This window comes from Peromyscus eremicus, chromosome 3 (genome assembly GCF_949786415.1).
Source record: "Peromyscus eremicus chromosome 3, PerEre_H2_v1, whole genome shotgun sequence".
Classification (NCBI taxonomy): Eukaryota; Metazoa; Chordata; class Mammalia; order Rodentia; family Cricetidae; genus Peromyscus; species Peromyscus eremicus.
In genome coordinates this window covers 59680363-59700361 of record NC_081418.1, presented here as the reverse complement: position 1 = coordinate 59700361, position 19999 = coordinate 59680363, and the positions used below count along the sequence as shown (strand labels likewise).

The following is a 19999-nucleotide window of genomic DNA, read 5'->3' as shown; positions in this document are numbered from 1 at the left end:
GGGGCGGAGGGGACAAAACAAGGGGTTGAGGGGACTCTCCCAAGCCGGGGTGCTGAGGCCCTGACTCAGCGGCGCAGCGGTGGGCTGGGCACGAGGGTCGGATCCAGAGGCACTGAGGTCTAGGTCGTTTGTGTGTGACACTGGGTCGGCGGGCGGGTCATGGCGCCGGCTTAGCACGCCCGACAGCACTAACGCGAGGGTGCCGGGCCAAGCAAATCTTTTGTCCTGGGCGGCGCTGAGCCAGCAGGCGCCACAGAGTATATACTGGGTCCCGCTGCGGCCAGCCACACACCATGGCGCAACGCTCCGGGAAGGTGAGTGCGGCCAGCGGCCTCGGGTACACCCACCCCCACCCCCCGCGCGTGGGGAGGGTGCAGACTGATCTCGGATGCTCTTTGGGTCTGACAAAGTCAAGCAAAGTTGGCTTTATTTCTTAATGAGATGGAGCGACTTCCCCCTGGCGTGTCGAGGGCGTGGAATAGGGAGGTCGCCCTCTCCCATCCCTCCTTTATGAGATCCTCAAGTCAGGAGGGGCGTGGTCAGCTGGCTTGGAGTGGTGAATCTCTGATGGCCCCTATTCACTACAGGGTGGCCAAAATGTGGTCTTTGCCCCTCCGGATCTCTCTCCCCATGTGACTTGGGGGAGTTCTGGGCGGGGGAAGCCTCCTCTCCCCACTAGACCTGAGGCTGGTTCTCAGAGTGTGTGGAGATTGAAGGGAACCTCCAAATCCTTGAAATGCTGAGATCTCCCGGAATGTCCCAGAGGCCCTAACCAGACCTGCCTTATGCAGGAAGGGTACCCACCAATGTGGCTATCCCTTGTCCTCCTCTAGTGTCCAGGTCCTGGCTGATCCAGGAACCCTTTGGCCTCCAGAGGCTCCCAGTATACCCGCCCATCAGTGGTGGACACCATTGATTTGTCTGCATGAACTGGGGTGTGCTTCAGTAACAAACAGCACCAACATGGCAGAGCAGGAAAGGAAGAAACCCCAAATCAGTGTTACCCTGGCTCATAGACATCCATTCCCACAAAACACCTTAACTCCAAGGGGCAGGGACTTGCCACTGTACAATCCTTTGGAAAAGGTGCAAACTGGAGTGATCCGTTTCTGGGTGATACGACTATATTCCTGCAGAGTCCTCTGAGACCGTAGTTCTTGAGTCCCGAAGAGCTGTCGAGTGATTGGATTTCCTGTGGTGGGAAGTGAATATGCAGGCTATGGTTGCTTCACCTGTTTAGTTTGGGACAATGACAACCTATTACTAACAGGTTGTCTATTACTACGAGACTATGTCTGAACTGCCAAGAGGTTCATACAATTCCAAGTCTGACACGTGTCTATTACTCAGGCATGTCCGTGGAAAAGCTGAAGATCTGAGTGAGTGTGCTTCTCTAACATGCACAGAGCCCTGGGTTCCATCCCTAACCCTGCATAAACCAGGCATGGGGGACTTGGCTGTACTCTCAGTACTCAGGAAGTGGAGGCAGAAGGATCAGAAGCTTAAGGACATCCCTAGCTACATAGTATGTTCAAGGTTATTCTGGGATCATTAAAACCCTGTCTCAAAAAAAAAAGTAGGGCATTGGTGGGAGAAAAGGCATGGAGATCAGTGACATTTAGCCCTCTCTGAGAACCCTGCCCTGGCTTCCACAGGTTCCCTTCTCCAGTTAAGGAGGTCCCAGGATTAGAAAGTTTACTCTCTGAAAAATGAGTTATGGTGACTTGTTCTGCATGACATTTATGCTTTTAGAAAACGTTTCCTTTAATGCTATTGTGGGTGTTAAATATAACGACAAACAAGTGCTGAGTTTAACAAATACAGTGACGGTCTGAAAATAGCCTGATTTCAAGTGGGCACCGAGACTAAGGGGACAGCCCTGTTCACAGATAGCGGGGCCGTGTGTCAGTGAGAGCCCGGTGGAGCCATGGCTGTGTAAGCCTGTTGGCTACTTGACCATTCACTCTCTGCCCATCAGCAAACAGTGTCAGTCATGTACCGCAGTGAGCAGGGATGGAAGTCTGGGTTCCACTGAGGACGTGGGGCCCAGATGCCAAGAAGCCCGTGACCCAGAGTCTTTTTCTGAGACCACAGTTCTTTAGACCCAAAGAGTTATTGAATGATTGGAATTTCAGTATTAGAAACTTCGCTTTTTGAAAAATCAATGTTGAGTTATGATGACTGTTTCTGCAAGACATTTATGCCTTAAAAGACATATCCTTTAGTGCTATTATGAGTGTTAAATGTAACAACAAACAAATGTTTAGTACACCCATGCCCACGTGTGAGCTTGTGTGAGTAAATGCGCGTAGGTCAGATGGGACCCTGATCCAGATCTCTCACCTGGCTGTTCCAGATCACTCTCTATGAGGGCAAGCACTTCACAGGGCGGAAGCTGGAGGTCTTTGGGGACTGTGACAACTTCCAGGACCGAGGCTTTATGAACCGAGTGAACTCCATCCGTGTGGAGAGTGGAGCTTGGGTCTGCTTTGATCACCCTGACTTCCGAGGCCAGCAGTTCATCCTGGAGCATGGTGACTACCCTGAATTCTTCCGCTGGAATGGCCACAATGACCACATGGGCTCCTGTCGGCCTGTGGGCATGGTGAGTGAGTCACTCTGCCTGGGGGCTGGGAACTTGCAGCTCAGGCAGTGGGAGGTCACTCTGGCATCTAATCAGAAGCATGGGCACCTCCCAACAATAAAACCTTAAAAACTGAGAGAACCCTGTCCAGACCCACACTGACATGAGCATGAGATGCTATGAGGACCAAGAGGGATAGGAGACAGAACACAAGAGCCTCTGGGAGTTGCCATGGAATCCTTTTAGATTTCTGAGCCAAGCATGTAGCTAAACTTCAAAGGCTGGAACTACGTTTGGATTGTCACTGAACAGGGGTGCACTCATCAAAAGCAAAATGAAAGGTTGGGGATATGGGCCAGCTTGTAAAGTGTCTGCCTCACAAGTATGAGGACCTGACTTTGCATTCCCAGAACCCATAAAAGGCCAGGTGTGATGGTTCACGTGGGACCCCAGCACTGGGGAGGTGGAGCCAGCAGACTCCCCAGTGTTTGCTGACCAATTAGTCTAGCCAAATTGAGACGCTTCAGGCTCAGTGAGAGGCTCTTTCTAAATAAATAAATAAATCAATAAAGTGGAGGGCAGAATGGATAAGGTGTACAAGCCTGAGTTTGGTCCCCAAAACCCATGTAAAGACAGAACAGAGCACGGACTCTACAATATTGTCTCATCTCCACACACACGTGTACACATACACATACAAAACACAGTAACAAAAGTTCTTAGTAAGGTGGAGACTGATTGGGGAAGATGTCCAAAATTGCCCTCTGACTTCCAACACACATGCTCACACATGTGCTTGGGTGTACTCCTGTGTGCATGGGCACATACATATACAAGGTAAGGCTGCTTTGAGCATGGGCATCTACCCATGCAGGTTACCTTGGAGCATTATGCTGGCCCTCAACGTTCCAAACTTGGAATGAATAATGGCAGCCCGAGTGCCAGCAGGATCAGCAGGAAATCTGAGGGGACAGGGCTCTTGAGTTACACAGAAGGTTGCTTCGCAGAGCTGTGGCCTGAAGTGTGTAGGGAGAGCAAATGAAGGGTATTGCTCCCCCTAGAAAAAGTCTCGTCTCTCTCCAGTCTCCTTAGGGTGGGATTTGGGGAGTGAGGGCTCCTCAGGTCAGGTATGAGATCTGCTCTCAGTGTTGTCCTTTGGGTGGGAAACAGGTGATTCTGGGGACCAGTGTGGGCAGCTCTCACCAGAGTGTCTGTCGGCCAGGGCATCCTGGATGCCTCACCGGGGCTCTGGCCAACATTTGAGGAGTCTGGAGAGGCGCCACTCTGCATGGGGCCCCTTTTCTTTTCTACATCAGTTCCAGAATCAGCTGGGCTCTGGCACGTTCAACTGAAAGAATGCTTCCCTAGTGTCTCTGCCAGGATGTGGGCACTTGGAGACAGGCATCAGAATGGTTGGCTCTGGATCCTGCATAATGCTGTTTATATGAAAAATATACAAGACATCTTATGAAGGCTGTTCTTGTTAGAGCCATCCCAGGCTTCATAGGAACCTGGCCAGTAGGGAGGGGGTCTCCCCGCTCCTTTGGACACCGGGTAGGGGATCACACAGGAAGATGTATGCACTGGTGCTAGTGAATTATGATGCTGAAGCCAGCAGGGACTTCAACAAATAAGAGTCATTGTTTTAGATGTCTTGGCTTACTGTTTTCATAAAGGTTCTATTACACTTCTAAAATATTATCGTTTGGAGGCCTGCCTGTAGCCTGAAACCAAGGGTGAATATGCCAAAGCTGGGACACGAATCCCCCAAGTGGAATGCCTGGAAGGAGCCAGTGACCCCCCAGCTCCGATCTTCCTGTGCTGGCCTCTAGACAGTCTCCCTCACGGACCTTGGGTCCTTAGTTGTAAAAGGTGAAGATCGGACCAGTTCAATGGCTTAGGTTTTTAAAGTGATAGAAGGACCCTCTCTCCCACCACATCTCATGGAAGAAAACCAGTGTGTGTATGTGTTGGGATGATGAGTACTCACTGGGTTCCAGTCTAGCGCAGGACTGGGAGTTGTTTCCTTTCTACCCATGCACGGGGAGGAGAGACTTGGAGTATTCCTTTTTCCTTCCCCACCTGCCTGGGTCCTGGAGCATGGAGAACATTTCCGCATAGACATCTTCGAGGGCTGCAACTTCACAGGTCAGTGCCTGGAGTTCGTGGAAGACTGCCCCTTCCTGCAGAGCCGGGGCTGGGCCAAGAGCTGTGTCAACGCCATCAAGGTGTATGGCGATGGAGCGTGAGTACAGCCGGGGCAGCCAGACAGGTGTGGTAGGGTGGGTAGGCATCAGGTGTGGTGGGCATGGTGCCCCTGAGCCACAGGCCTTCATCTGCCTCACCTGCTCCAGGCAAGCAGTGAATAGCTACCCCAGAGGCTCCCTGAGACCTCCCCTCTGGTGGGCCACACCCAAAGGAAAGGAGCATTTAGGAAACTATGACCATCTCTGCTACAGGACTGAACGTCTAGACTCTCTGGCTTTCTTGAGTCACTGGACTCCAGAGAACCCCCACTTAGGGGGTTCAAAGCTACACAGCAGTCCCACCTCCTCTGAGAGGGTACATCTGCCCAGCTCAGATGACCCCAGACCTAAGATGGCTCTGCCTGGTGGCCAACAACCCACACCAGCTTGTTGGGCTTCGAGAAGCTCTCATAGGATGGATAAGAGTACCAGGAACTTTTGCCCATCTTCTCCGTTCCAAAAGAGCTGTCAGGGTGCAGTGCTTACCCTGTGGGGCAGCTCCCAGTGTACCTGTTCACTGTACACACAAAGGCACATCACACTGGGCGTCTATCCACTCTGGAGACGTCATCGCCATTTTACAGACGCACGAACTACGATTGTAGTTAACTAATCCTTTCCACAGCAGAGGCCCTGCTGGCACTGCAGCCCAGTGGAGCCCCTTCCACTCCAGAGCTGGGGACCCTGTCCCCCAGCAGAAGAGCCCCACGGGCTCCAGCCTCCCTGTGCAGGGCTGGGACGGGAACTTGGCTCCTCTGGAAACGTGCCTTCTATTTTTCTGAGGCTCAGACTCAGGGCCCTTCGCGAGGGGTCAAGGGAGGGACTGAGGGAGACAAGGTGTGCTCAGAGCAGACCTGCAGCTATTATTTCTCCCAATACCTGGCCTTGGCTCCCCTAAGCTGAGGATATGGGGGTAGGAGTCCAAAACAACTTTGCAGGCTAAATTGTGTCTCATGAGACCAGACGCATACTTCAGTATGGAAGATGTCCTAAGACCCAAGACATAATCCCCCAGCAACCCTGGGGATCTTGGGAGAGGGAGAGAGAAGGCAAGAGAGACCTCTGATTGTGATTGGAGGGGCATTTATTTATTTATTTATTTATTTATTTATTTATTTATTTATTTTTAGTTTTTCGGGACAGGGTTTCTCTGTGTAGTCCTGGCTGTCCTGGAACTCCCTCTTTTGACCTTGAACTCTGCCTCTGCCTCCCAAGTGCTGGGATTAAAGGCATGCGCCACCACAGCCAGACTTGGGGTATATAGTTTTTAATCTCCACTTTCCTGGAAGGAACCAGGCTCAATGGTCAGGAGATGGAGGCCAAGACAGTGGGCCTCTGTGTTGGGGTCCAAGGTATGCTTGTCTTTTCTCTTCAATGACCTTAACTCTTCTGTGATATGCCTTGGGTCCCTGAGCTCTCTCTGGGATCTGCAGGCAGTGAAGCAGGGCCCCTTCACCACCTCCCATAGGCCAAGAGCATTCCTTCTGGGTTCCATACCAGCTTAGGAGTGAACCATCACTAGTATCTGTGTCCTAGAAGGCATGTGCGGGAAAAGCAGGGACATTCTCCCGACATTCTAACAGACTGAGCTGGCATGCGCTCCCCTTTTTTAAATTAAAAAAATTATTTTATACATGTATTTTGCCTGCATGCATGTGTGTGCACCACATGCATGCCTGGTGACCACAGAGGTCTGAAGGGGGCATTGAATTCCCTGGACCTGGAGTTACAGACAGTTGTGAACTGCCATGTGGGTGCTGAGAATTGAACCTGGGTCCTCTGGGAAAACAGCTAGTGCTCTTAACCACTGAGCCACCTCTTCAGAGACCCTTTTCTCCATTGCTTTACCCCAGGAGTTACAGGTGAGGAGCCAGAGGATTAGCCTTCATGCCCAGTCAGGTGACTCTTCCTTTTGGGATGTCCACAAGAGCTCCAAGGTGGCTCAGGGCACTATAGAGCAGGGTAGGATTAGCTCATTCTCTTGGAGACCCCAGCAATGTGGTGGGTTGTAAGGAAGCTTAGGTGACCGGTCCAGCAGGTGCCCTCCAACACACCTCCTCTCTCTCTCTCTCTCTCTCTCTCTCTCTCTCTCTCTCTCTCTCTCTCTCTCTCTCTCTCTCTCTGTTTCCAATCACTGCCCTTCGAATTTATCAGGTGAGAGGTCAGGATAAGGAAGGGAGGGGGCTATAGTGACTTGGGAGTGTCGAGCTGGGGAAGTGGGCTGCGTGGCCCTTAGTGGTCTCTCTCCTCTGAGTTCATCTGCGAGCAGAACCTTGGGCTAAGGAGCTCACAGATTCCCAGTCTGTTCCCTGGAAAGAAAACTCCTTGACCCGCAGAATGCTTTGGGAGCAGGGACGGGTTCCTACAAAGAAAGGTCAGAGGAGCCCTGTGACCTGGGTCTCAAGAATCTCAGAGATCTGAGCGGCCTCGGGGGACCCCTGTTTCATAAAACCACCGTGGTCCAGAAGAAAGTTGTTTTCTACTGTGGTGAATGGACAGGGAGTGGGGTGGGGGGTGGGGGGGACAGGGGAGGCAGAGTGAGTCTGAACTAAAGACTGAAGTGAAAGGCAGAGCCAGCCCTTGCCCACGGTAGCTGCAGTTCTGGGTGCAGCCAGGCCTGGAGGCCCCTCCCCAACTTTCTAAAACTCCCTAGCCCCGCCCCCAAACCTGACCCCCAAGTGGGAGGGTACACAGGGCGTCTTTTCATGGATCCCACACGCACAGCTCTACACTTGTCTCAGGGATGGTGATGGGATGAGCAGGGCTAGTCCTGGCTCTGATGAGACTCTCTTCCTTACACTTGTTCCCAGGTAGAGACCACCCTCCTGATCTTCTCCACTAATCTTACCGATTCCGTGGTCCGTGGTGCACTTCACCTTCACCACAGCCCCCTGGGTTGTAACTGGCCAGAGGCCTGGTGCGCACACACCACCAAAGGAAAGGTGCCCTTGCCAGACCTCATGTCCCGGAGGTTACAGCTCCTCTGTACAACGCAGGCAGCACAGCCCACTTGCACTGGAGCACAGCCCCACCAGGGCTGTTGGCTGAGTGGATACACAGTGGGAACGGTCCCCAGCTTATGGAGCTGGGGACAGTGTGCAAATGGTCCTTTGGAGGGTGACTAGGCAGAGTGCGTCCCGGAGTCACTCTCGCCCTTGTCAGTTACTGGGCAGTCCCCTTCTTGTCCCACCCCAGCACCAAGCCCGATTCAGCCACTGATGCCCAAGGCAGTAAGGCGCTAGGACAGAAGGGCGGGGCCGGGGACTTGCCCTCGTGGCTCCCGCCCGCTGACCCGCCCTTCCCCTGGCCTTCAGGTGGGTCCTCTACGAGGAGCCCAACTACCGCGGCCGCATGTACGTGGTGGAGAGGGGCGACTTCCGCAGCTTCTCCGACTGGGAGGCCCACAGCGCACGCGTGCAGTCGCTCCGCAGGGTGCTCAACTTCTTCTAGTCCCACCTGGGGACGTGCAGCCTACGGAGGCAATAAAGATCCTGAAAGCCGAGTGCTGGCCGGCCTTGGAGTGCTTTCTGGGTCACTCCCCGGCTGGGGACCGTGGAAGCCTGGTGGAGCCAGGAAGCCAACCCCCTGCGCTCCCAAAGCCTAGCCAGAGCGGCCGCCGCCTCAAGGGCCAGGGCCACAAGAGGGCGCCCGAGAGCAGGACGCAGCCTGACTGTTTTCTCCTGCCTCGGGACCCCACCTGAGAGGAGGGGCGGAGAGTTGGGGGGCTGGGAAAGGGGGTGAGGGGCCAGGAGGAGGGGCAGGGCTGGGGATTGCGAGGGAGGTAGAGGCGGGGCCGAGGAGAAGAAGAGGGGCCAGGTGGTGGTGGGGGAAGGGTAGGACGAGGGGGGTAAAGGGAGGAAAGGAGGGGCGGGGTCGGAGAAAAGGGGTGGGCTGGGCGGGGAGAAGAGGCGGGCCAGAGAAAGAGTGGGCGTGGCCAAGTGGAAGACAGCTGCGGCTGATGTAGGGAGGGGAGGGGCCAGGTGAGAGGAGGGGCAGGGCCAGGTGAAAGAGGAGGGGTGGAGTCAGGCCCTCCCCCCCCCAATGCAAAGAACCGAGACCAGAAGTTATCAGGGTCCAGAGGCACTAGACAGCGTCTGTCTCTGCAAGGTATCTCTTCGCCTTCTCCTTCGCGCGGCTCCAGGTGCCAATATACGGAGCTTCCTTGTGGAGAGGGTCGCTCCAAGACATTAGGTCCGCCTTGGGGCTGGGCGTAAATCTGGAGAGCATATTCCTAGGAGTGGGGAGAAAGAGAGGAACCTGTACAGGAAAGACTCCTGCGCCTAGGCAGTGGGGTTTCTGGTAAGAAAACCTCAAAGGCCAACGTTGTTCAACCTAGTTCCCCAGTGAAAACAGCAAAACCTTGGAGGGGAATATTCCAGACGAAATGGTGGCCCGGGCATTTCCCTGCCCCTGCCTGCATACCTAGACCCTCCCAGCCCAGTGTCTCTCGCCTCTCCTACCCCATTTCCATCTCTACCTCCCTACACTGACAGAAATGGAAAAGAGAACGCCATTAAAGATCAGTCAGTTCACCCAGGACGATGCTGTCACCAGGAGCTGGGCAGGGGCCAAAGATGAGTGACCCCTAGAAATGTACTGGGGGACCCCTAAGTCACAACAGGACAGTAGAGGATTCTTCTAGGTAGATCATCATTAAGCTCTCTCAGGGCTTGGCAGAAGAACAAACACAGAGTCACCTTCTGCCTTAGGAGTCCCCAGAAGGACTTGTTGACTCCCACTCCACACCACTGAGAAGCCACTAAAGCTGGGCGAACTGAGAGCCCCCCAAGCAGACCCTCCATCCCCATGAGGCTCAGGCCAAGGACCCGAAGAAACACTCGAAAACAAGCAACAGGCCAAATACCTTCTCCTTCTCCGGTATCACTGCTTCCCCTTGGGAGGGGAGTTTGTTTAGAGTTGAGCCTGAGTGGTTTTGTTTTCTTCTGTCATAGCAGTGGACCTCTCTGTAGGAGAGAGCTCCAGCCAGCTTGTCTCCGTGGGCAAGCACATCTGCCAGTAAGGTCTTCCTGGAGGAGGTCAGGGCCCTGCCCTTGCAAGCCAGCTTCTCCTGCCACAACTGTCCACCCCCACCAACGCCTCTGGAGGAGGGCAGAGTCCAGCTGGTCCTGGCTAAGGGTCTCACGGTCCTTTGCTCACTGTCGAGAGCATTATTGTGGGCATTTATTGAGCACTGATTTTATAGCAGGCTCTGAGGTAGATATGATTCATGCAGCTTTACTTAATATATACAATAACACCAGTGCTTATTATGACCGCCAGATACATAAGGGTGGTTAGATTCAGACACATTAAGTAACTTACTTAAGGTTATATGGTAGGCAAGATGCAGACCCTTTGCCCCTACACTGAACCACACATTTGCATATATTGGCATATTTGACATGAACTTGGAGATAGCCAAAAGCCTCTGCTGGCCTGTCCTTACTCTGTGAAATAAACGCAATCTTATCTGTTATATGCACCTTACATATGTAAATGCAAAAATCAAACTATGATGACTCAGGCCCATAATCCTAAACAGAGGCAGGTAGATCACTGCTAGTTCAAGGCCAGCTTGATCTACATAGCAAGTTCCAGGCCAACCAGGAGTGAGGCCCTGTCTAAGAAACAAAAACCACACCCAACTAAATAAGCCAAGCGACCTCCAAGGAGAGGATCATGGTGTACTGCAGGCAAATGGCAGAATGCATGTACCTACTGCCATGGAGCTGTGTACCCAGACAAGGTGAAATGATGCATTTTATGGCCTGTGGGTTGGTGACCATGTACTTGAGGGAGGCAGGGAGGAGTGCTGGGTTCCAGCAGGACTCCCGAACTCTCATTCACATATGCTCCATGCCTCAGTGTCCACAGGTGCACAGTGGGATAATAGCCCACCCCTGTTGGGGAAGGGCTTCCTCCTGGGAGCCAAATGGAAGCTACTGCCCTGCCTGCCTAAGCCAGTCACAGGGGCTCCTCCTGAACTAGCCTCCCTCCTGGCTCTCAGGAACAGAGGCACCTCATTAGGGTGATTCAAGGCTCCACACAGCTTTGTACTCCTGGGTGACCTCCCCGTCACCCCAGCCCCCTGCTCACTAATCTGTCAGCAAATCTGCTTTTGGTCAGGAAGAAGAAAAACAAGCTTTTCCCACTACAGAGCCTGTGGGCAGCTGTGCAGTTTATCTGAAGTCCGTCCAGGGGGTCGATGGACCGAGGATGAGAGCCCTTAGTGCCGAACATGCTTCTCATATTTCTGTCTCCACTCGTGGTTTGGAAAACTGGGGCTTTTTAGAGCCACCTCCTGCGTCCTCAGCCCTGAGACGTCACCATCCCTCAGACCCCTCCCTGATCAGGGATCTGCAGGCATTGTTTATCAGGTCTAGTCAGACCACAGGAAAAACCTTTCCTTTGAAGACCACGCTGATGTCTAGTCATCTCCGTGGTATGTCTCTCCCTACTCCTCAGCCCACGCCAGGACTATGCTATAGACTGTCCCCTCCCTTCCCTGGCCTCCCTCTGCCCATCTCCAGCTGTGCCCTGCTTGGCCACTGCTTGGCTGGAAAGCTGCAGAGCAGATTGAAGCCCTAAGTGTCCTTGCTTCCCTCTAGAAGCCGCAGCAGAGTTTTCAACCAAAACCTGTGAGACAAGACAGTGTTTAAAACCCAGCTTCATGGCTGAGGGGGTGGCTAGTGGCAGAGCACTTGCCCGCCATGTGGGAGGCTCTGAATTCTAGCCCCATCACTGTCAAATAAATAATAAACCACCACTGAGTTCCCTCTGGTGTGTTAACTGCTCTTCTCACTGCTGTGTCCAAATGCCTGCAGAAGCAACTTGTAGAGTGATTGGGTTCATGGTCTCAGAGGGTATGGTCCAGCATAGTGGCCAGACTGTGGCGGCTTTTTACAGTGTCAGCTGACGGGGAAGGAAGCTGGAAGCCCCAGGCAGGATCAGAGATACATAGTCTTCAAGGCTGGCTCCGGAGGCCTGTATCTGAGAGCTGGACAATCTGTTCCAAAGGTTCTACATCTCCCCAAAACTGCGCCACCAGATGGAGACCAAGCATGCAAACACATGACCCTATTGGGGGGCATTCTACATTCACATCAGATACAGCTGGAGAAGATACAGTTCTGGAGTCAGGTGGTGGCAGTGTGCACACAGCAGTGTGAATAGCTTCACTGCCACCGAGCAGTGCACCCAGCCACAGTGGCCGTGGTGGGTTTGAGGCTGAGCAGTGCACCCAGCCACAGTGGCCGTGGTGGGTTTGAGGCCGAGCAGTGCACCCAGCCACAGTGGCCGTGGTGGGTTTGAGGCCAAGCAGTGCACCCAGCCACAGTGGTGGATTTGATGCTATAAGGAGTTTGCACAGAACGAAAGCCTCACTCATCCTGCTGAAGTACTCCGAGCCTCAGAGCCATTGGCAGGTAATTGAGGTACTGAAGGCCCTTCCTGACCTTGACAACACACTGGGTCTCACTTGCCCCAGGCATGCCTCACACAGTCCTCATCCCATCTGTCACCTTTTTGTTGATCTCAGTGTGGGGAAGGGTGCCCTGGCTGCCGAGGAACCTCAATGGGAGACCCATTAAGGCCACTGCAGAGCAAGGTGGAGATACCTGAGCCTAACTCCAGTTTCCCCAGCCCTGCTCAGCCAACAGCTCCATGGCCTTGTATCAGCAAAGACACAGACAGGAGTGACTTTCCATCCTGCTAAGCCTGTCTGTACAGTGGGTGTTTTTACAAAGACGCGGTTTGCTTCTCTGCTGCCTGTGGACCTGCTCCGCTGCCTGTGATGTAAACAGTCCTGTGGAGATCAGCTGCAACCTTCTCCTTGTGACCTCTCTGTGGCGGGGGGAAAGGGTGGACAGGGTCAGCAGCCTACAAGTGTGCAGCTTTTTTCACAGTATGTGACGGGGGAGTCACTGGAGCCAGGTGACAGACGTGCAGCCTTTGGCTGGATTTGGGGGGGTGGATCTAGGGAGTCAAGCCTGGGTCCAGCCTGTGGGTATGAAGCCCCTTGCTGAAGTGTGGGTCAGTTTCAGTGGTCGGTGGTACTAAGTCAGCTGTAGTTAAGTGTTCTAATCCATGAGCCCCGTGTCTAATCTCCCTGGGTGGGGATAGAGACCCTGGGTGGCATGGGGGCCAGTCCTTGTCAATAAAAAACAGCATTTAAGATTAGGTAGGCCCAGGCTGGCCTCCAACTCACAAAGATCCACCTGGCTCTGTCTCCCGAGTGCTGGGATTAAAGGCGTGTACCACCACCGCCCGCGAAATTTTTTAATAAAAAAGTAAATGAATTAAACAACAAAGGGATGGACACTGTCTATTAATGGAAGCCTTCTACAGCTTCAGGCCTCAACACATTGCCCCTAAGTACGCCTTCACGGGGTCCTGGCTAAATAAAAAGGAGAAAGCGAGTCCCTGCTGTGGATACAGTATGACCCTTTGCCTGGAGATGCTGCAGCCACCATTTCCCTGTATTGATAGACCGTATCCTGAAACTGTGAGCAAAATAAACTCTTGTTTCATTCTTTTTAAAAAAGATTGATGTGTGTGTGTGTGTGTGTGTGTGTGTGTGTGCGCGTGCGCGCGTGCGCGCGCGCGCGCGCGCGCGTGCTCATGAATGCAGATGCCTACAGATCCCAGAGCCCTCCATCCCACTGGAGCTGGAGTTACAGATGGTTGTGAGCCACCCAAGGTGGGTGTTGGGAACTGAACTCAGGTCCTCTGCAAGAGCAGCCACGCTCTTAACCTGGGAGTCTTTTATGTCTCCAGCCAGGTATAATGATGCATGTCTATCATCTCAGCACTGGGGAGGTGGAGACAGGAGGACCCCCAAAGCTTGCTGACCAGCCAGTCTTACATGGAACTATTGGCACGTTAGAACATATTTGAGCCTAACTCTCTGGACATCGAAGGGTGAAGCAAAGGTGCCCCGACCCACACTCACTCTCCTGAGGAGCTCTAGCTGCCCTCGTGCTCTGGGGACCTCGTGATGTGTAGCAAACTTGGTGTGTACGGCTTCTGGGCTCCACCGCTTGGCCAGCTGCCCTTCAATGTGTGTATAACTGCAGTGGAATTCAGTCCGATAAAACTGCTTCCGAGTGGGGTGGGGAGGTAGTTCAGTGTGCAAAGTGCTTAATGTGCGAGCATGAGGACCTGAGTCTGGATCCCCGGACACGTGTAAAAAAATCTAGACTCGTTGTAGATGTGACCCCAGTGCTCCTCCAGCGAGACAGGCGGCAGAGGAAGGGAGAGCTCCCAAAGCCCGGGGTGGGGTCCGGCTTCTGCAGCCCTGAATGAAACAGAAGGTGAGGATCAACATTGGAGGCTGTGGCATGTGTACACTGGCACTCACCCACACATGTACACATATGGCCATGCACATAAAATACACGTACATGTGTGCACACAAAATTCAAAACACAACAAAAAACCTGCTGCAGATCATAGAGTCCTTAAAACTTTCTGTCAAAGATGGATGTTAACAGAGCTGGAGAGATGGCTCAGCAGGTAAGAGCACAGGGTGTTTTGCAGAAGCCTCGAGTCTGGGTCCCAGCACCCATGTTGGGCTTTGATGGTCTCCTTCCCCCATCCTCTATGACACTCTCCTTGTTTGCCCTCGGTGGTGGCCTTCTAAAGGCCCTGTCCTGTTCCTGCTTGTGCTCAGCTCTCAAAAGTCCTGTGATGCCTTGAGCCGCAAAAGGCAGGCGGGGTGTGACTCTGCGGCCTTGCTCCCAGCAGAGAGGACACTGAGCACAGGGGGAACATGCCTGTGTGGGCTGAGCAGCCCAGCAGTGCGAAGCTCTGCTCAGAACCCCCACGGGGAGCAAGCCACAGCTTTGTTCTGTGGGCAGTGGGAGCTTCTGGAATGAGTGGAAGCAGATGCAGTTGGCAGGGCTCCCTCCCGGTCCCTCCCACTCAGACACAAAGGACTTTACACACATGTGCTCACACTCACATGAACAACACTGATACTCAGACACACAAACATGCTTTCACACTCTCAAGAAGAATGCACAAGGCCACAAACATGCACATGTGCACACACGCGTTTACTCACACTCTCACAGGAGCACTAGCAGCAGTCAGGCATACAAGCACATTCTCACTTTGCATGAACACACATGAACCCTCGCACGCTAACAGCTTCCCATGTGCACGCTGGCGCACACTCTCACACATATTCCTTCTAACCAGAAGCCCTACTGTGTGTAATGAGGGTTGTATGAAGAGGGTGTGATAGCTTTGCCTGGGATGGAATTTGAATCTATTTTGGCAGATGCACACACCCAGGAAACCATCACCACAGTTCAGCTAGTGAACTACTGACTTTTAAGTTGTTCCTTCGGAGTCTTTGTTGTTTGTTTTTTCCTTTCCTTTTTGAGACGGGATCTCAGTATGTAGCCCCAGCAGGCCTAGAACTCACTCTGTAGATCAGGCTGCCAAACTCACGAGATCCCCCTGCCTCGGCCTCTCCAGCATCAGGACTGCAGGTGTGCACTTGTTTTCGTTAGGGTTTTCATTGCTGTGAAGAGACACCATGACCATGGCAACTCTTATAAAGGAAACATTTCATTGGGGTGGCTCCCTTACAGTTTCAGAGGTTCAGTCCATTGTCATCATGACGGGGAGCATGGCAGCGTGCAGGCAGACATGGCGCTGGAGCTGAGAGTCCGACATCTTGCAGGCAACAGGAAGTCAACTGACTGCCACACTGAGGGAAGCTTGAGAAAAAGAGACCTCAAATCCCACCCACAGTGACACACCTCCTAGTAGTGCCACTTCCTTTGGAGGCCATTTTCTCCCAAACCACCACGCCTCGCAAACCTGGTCTGCGGCATGTCGTGTAAAAACATTTTAAAAGATTTTATTTAAAATTTAAAACATCTTATTTTGGGCATGCAGCAGTGGCACAAGCCTTAAATTCCAGCACTTGGCAGACAGAGGTAGGAGGATCTCTGAGTTCGAGGCCAGCCTGGTCTACAGAGCAAGTTCCAGGGCAGCCAGGGCTACACAGGGAAACCCTGTCTCTTGGAAAACCAGACCAAACCAAAATAACCAACCAAACAAAAAACCCACTTTTTTTTTAACTCATTTTGGAGGTGGGTATGTGCATGCCATAATGTGTGTGTAAAGGTCAGGGGACAACTCGTGGGAGTGGTTCTTTCTCTCCTTCCGCCATGTAAATCCAGCGATTGGACTCAGGTCTTCAGGCTTGGTGGCAAGTGTCTTTACCTGATGAACCATCTTGCAAGCCTAATATTATTTATGCATTTATGTATTCATTTATTTTATGTGTGTGTGTGTGTTACTTGCATGTATTTATGTGTGCTATATGCACACCCGGTGTCATAAGAGGTCATCAAGAGGACATACATCAGATCCTTTGGAAGTAGAGTTATGGATGGTTGTGAGCCACCACATGGGTGCTGGGGCTCGAACCCAGGTCCTCTGCAAGAGCAGTGAGTGCTCTTCTAGCTGATCCATCTCTGCAGCCACACAAAGTCTTATTTTTCTTATCTCTGTTTATGTGTGTGTGTCTGTGTGAGTGGACATCCGTCAGTTATCCCCTTCCATCGTGTGAGTCCCAGGGGCTGAATTCCTGCGTCAGTCTCGGGGGCCGGTCCCTTACCTGTGAAGCTGTATTGGGGCCCATTTTCCTTGCTTCTTGTGCTTGAGGCTCAATGAGCTCTTTGGATCTCGGGATTTTCATCATCCAGTGTGGTGACTTTGCCACCGTCGATTCCTCTAACAGTTTTTCCCGCCTCTGTCCTCTTTTCTAATTCTGATAACAACACAGTTCACACGGGTCAAAGTTGTTCTAGGTCACTGGTTTGCTTTCCATTTACTGTATTTTTAATGACTTTTTTGTTTTTTCAAGTATTTTTTCTTCCATGTCTCAGTTCCTGAAGTCTGCTCTGCACACTGTCTTTGTGTTCACATTCTTCTATTATGTCTAATCAGGTGTCAGTCCGGTCCAGGGTTGCTTTAAATTCAGACAGCTTTGTTTTGTTTTGGAGACGGGGTTTCTCTGTGTAGCCCTGACTGTCCTGGAACTTTCTCTGTAGACCAGGCTGGCCTCGAACTCACAGAGATCTGCCTGCCTCTGCCTCCCAGGTGCTGGGATTAATGGCGTGGGCCATCTCTAGCTCTACTGAGGACTATGATATTTTCAGTGTTTTTAAGATGGTGGTCTCGGGTTTGAACCTGGAGCCTGGAATATTCTGGGCAAGTCCTCGGCCAATGAGCTGTATCTTGGCCCTGCATAACTTTTTTTTTTTTTTTTTTTTTTTTGGTTTTTCGAGACAGGGTTTCTCTGTGTAGCTTTGCGCCTTTCCTGGAACTCACTTGGTAGCCCAGGCTGGCCTCGAACTCACAGAGATCCACCTGGCTCTGCCTCCCGAGTGCTGGGATTAAAGGTGTGCGCCACCACCGCCCGGCCCTGCATAACTTTTTAAACATATGGAATGCAATTAATAATAACTGCTGGAGAGGGATCCTCGGGGCCTGAAACACGCATTTGGGGGTTCTCTCTTCACTGCTCTGTCCTACCAACAGCAGCCACCTCGCTGCCCCCAAATACTCTGCTGTTTCCCCCACTCGGGAAGTCCGCTGGGCTCTGCAGGGTCCCCCTTCCTGCTCTGTGGTCTGGAAGTCTCTCAAGGCAGAGAGCCAGCCCAGTGGTAGCCTGGACCTCATTTTCCCCATCCCTCGGGATTACTATCCTCCACTGCCTGATGTCTTATGTCTTGAAAACAACAGCTCTGTGTATTTTATGCGTCTGGTTTTGGTTGCTTTGGGTGGGAGGCAGGAGGGCAAACAGGTCCTTGTCAATCCCTGGCCGGAAATGGGAGCAGAGCTTGAGTGCTGGAAGCTTTGCAGCCCTCTGCGGAGTCAGCTCTGCATTCTCGGAAGTTCCTGGGAAGAGGCTGCAGAAGATAAAGGGGGAATCTGGGGTGGGTGGTGGGAGGTTTGCCAGTTGGCTTGCTTTCCACAGAACACAGCCCTGGTCAGAGACCCAGAAAGGGCTGACATTCCAGGGCCGGATGTGGGGTGACCACAGAAAGTCCTGCACATGTGCAGACTAGACCTCCAACCCTGTGCCCATATGGTCTCCTGCCCAGAGGCCATCAGTGGCCACCAGTGACCATAGGAAGGAGACTGGACTTGTTGTTGTTGTTTTGAGACAGGGTTTCTCTGTGTAGCCCTGGCTGTCCTGGAACTCGCTCTGTAGACCAAGCTACCCTCAAACTCAGAGAGATCTGCCTGCCTCTGTCTCCTGAGTACTGGGATTAGAGGCTTGTGCCACTACCTGGCTTTCTTTTTTCTTTTTTCTTTTTTCTTTTCAAGGAAAAGAAATGGTGCCTTTTCACCCAGAATGCTGGAGTGGATGTTGTCTAATAACCTGGAATCCTTTGCTTTTATTCTATGCAGCCAGCCTTCACCTGACTCCCTCAAAATCCTGAGCATTTTTTAGGCCCCACATCCTGAGCTTTGTTTTCAGTGAATAGAACCCATCCTTATGAAAGTAGCCCTAAGTACTTTGCATCCTCCATCAGTAGACTCCATCCTTAGGCTATTACAAAGTCTTCCTCCCTAGGCCGTTGCCCTAGGGAGGCACTGTTATCAGTCAACAGGATTCATCCTTATGGTGAAGGTCACAGGTGCCTTGAGATGTACTTTGGAAGGACAGGATGTAGCTATCCGTGAAGCTTTATTATAATATTGTCACGTGGAAACCCTTCTCCAAAGTTTTACTGTGTTTAAACGTCTAAGAAAAATAAACTGCGGAGCAGGAGAGGTGGCTCAGAGGTTAAGAGCACTGACTGCTCTTCCAGAGGTTCTGAGTTCAATTCCCAGCAACCACATGGTGGCTCACAACTGTCTGTAATGAGATCTGGTGTCCTCATAATAAATAAATAAATCTTTAAAAAAATATTGAAAGAAAGAGAGAAAGAAAGAAAGAAAAGAAGAAACTGCTTGGGAAGACTATGGAAATTTTTGACCCAGCACCCGCAAAATTGGTGCTGACTGAGTTTCATTCTTTACCTCACATGAGTGTTTCCCTGCCACCTGTGACACTTGCAGGGACCCCAACACATGTGTGTGCACAGGTTTATGCAGGTGACTGTGCACATGTGCACATGATGTGGGGGGGGCGGAGGCTCACACTGGGCATTTTCCTCAATCACTCTTTATTTTTTGAGACAGGGTCTCTCACTGAACCTGGAGCTCACTGATCTGGCCACACTGGCTGGCCAGCAAACCCCAGGGTTCCTCCTGTCTCTACCTCCGGGTGCACATCAAGTATGTCATAACTAAGCCGTTTTCCCAGCCCCTCCAAACACTCATTTTAATAGTCTGATGATCATTCAGTAGTAGTAATAATATAGCAGGTTCATTAAATATCTTTGAAGAAATTGGTGTGTGTACACATTAAAACACACACAGCTGGGCCAGAGATGTAATTCAATTGGTAGAGTGCTGCTTAGTATTTAGAGAGCCCAGGTTCTACCCCAGCACCACATAAGCAGGGTGTGAAGGTGCACTTGTAAGCCTGTACTTGGGAGGTAATGGCACAAGAATCAGGAGTTCAAGGTCATCTGAGTGAGTTTGAGGCTAGCCTGGGCTAAAATAAAATACACATAAGTAAACTGACCATCGGAACCATTTTACCATGTGCTTATTCAGTGGTATGAAGCCTAGCTCACCATGTAACCCAGCCTTCCCCACTGTTTGTACAGAACTCACCCTAATGGGATACCCACCATACATTACACAGCCAAGCATCAGGCCCTCCCTCAAGCTCCTAGCAACTACTAACCTACTATCTGTCTGTCTGTCTGCACTTGGATATTGCCTCTGGATGAGGTAATACTTGTCCTTTTGACTCTGGCTTCCAACACACAGCAGGATGCTGTCTGAGCTCATCCCTAAGGTGGGCCAGCTCCTTCATTTCTTCCCTAGCTGAGTAAAACCTCCCTGTGTGGCTATGGTGTCTGACTCCCTGTCCACCTGCTGATGTGCATCTCAGTTGTTTCTACCCTCTGCCATTGGGAACATTCACATCCGCACTTGTGTTTGGATACGATACACGTGTTCAGTTCTCTGTGGTAACTCCTAGGAGCAGAGTCCAGGTCCTTGGCCTTAGTGAGAGAACAAGACA

At 51.9% G+C, this 19999-nt stretch overlaps 1 protein-coding gene across 1 annotated transcript; it reads left to right on the top strand.

Moving 5' to 3' along the window:
* Positions 1-293: 293 nt before the first annotated feature.
* On the top strand, positions 294-8280 carry Crygn (crystallin gamma N). Its single transcript, XM_059256646.1, has 4 exons — positions 294-314; positions 2357-2605; positions 4684-4829; positions 8145-8280. Exons 1-4 carry the CDS (start codon positions 294-296, stop codon positions 8278-8280), a joined length of 552 nt encoding a protein of 183 aa, XP_059112629.1.
* Positions 8281-19999: the final 11719 nt, after the last annotated feature.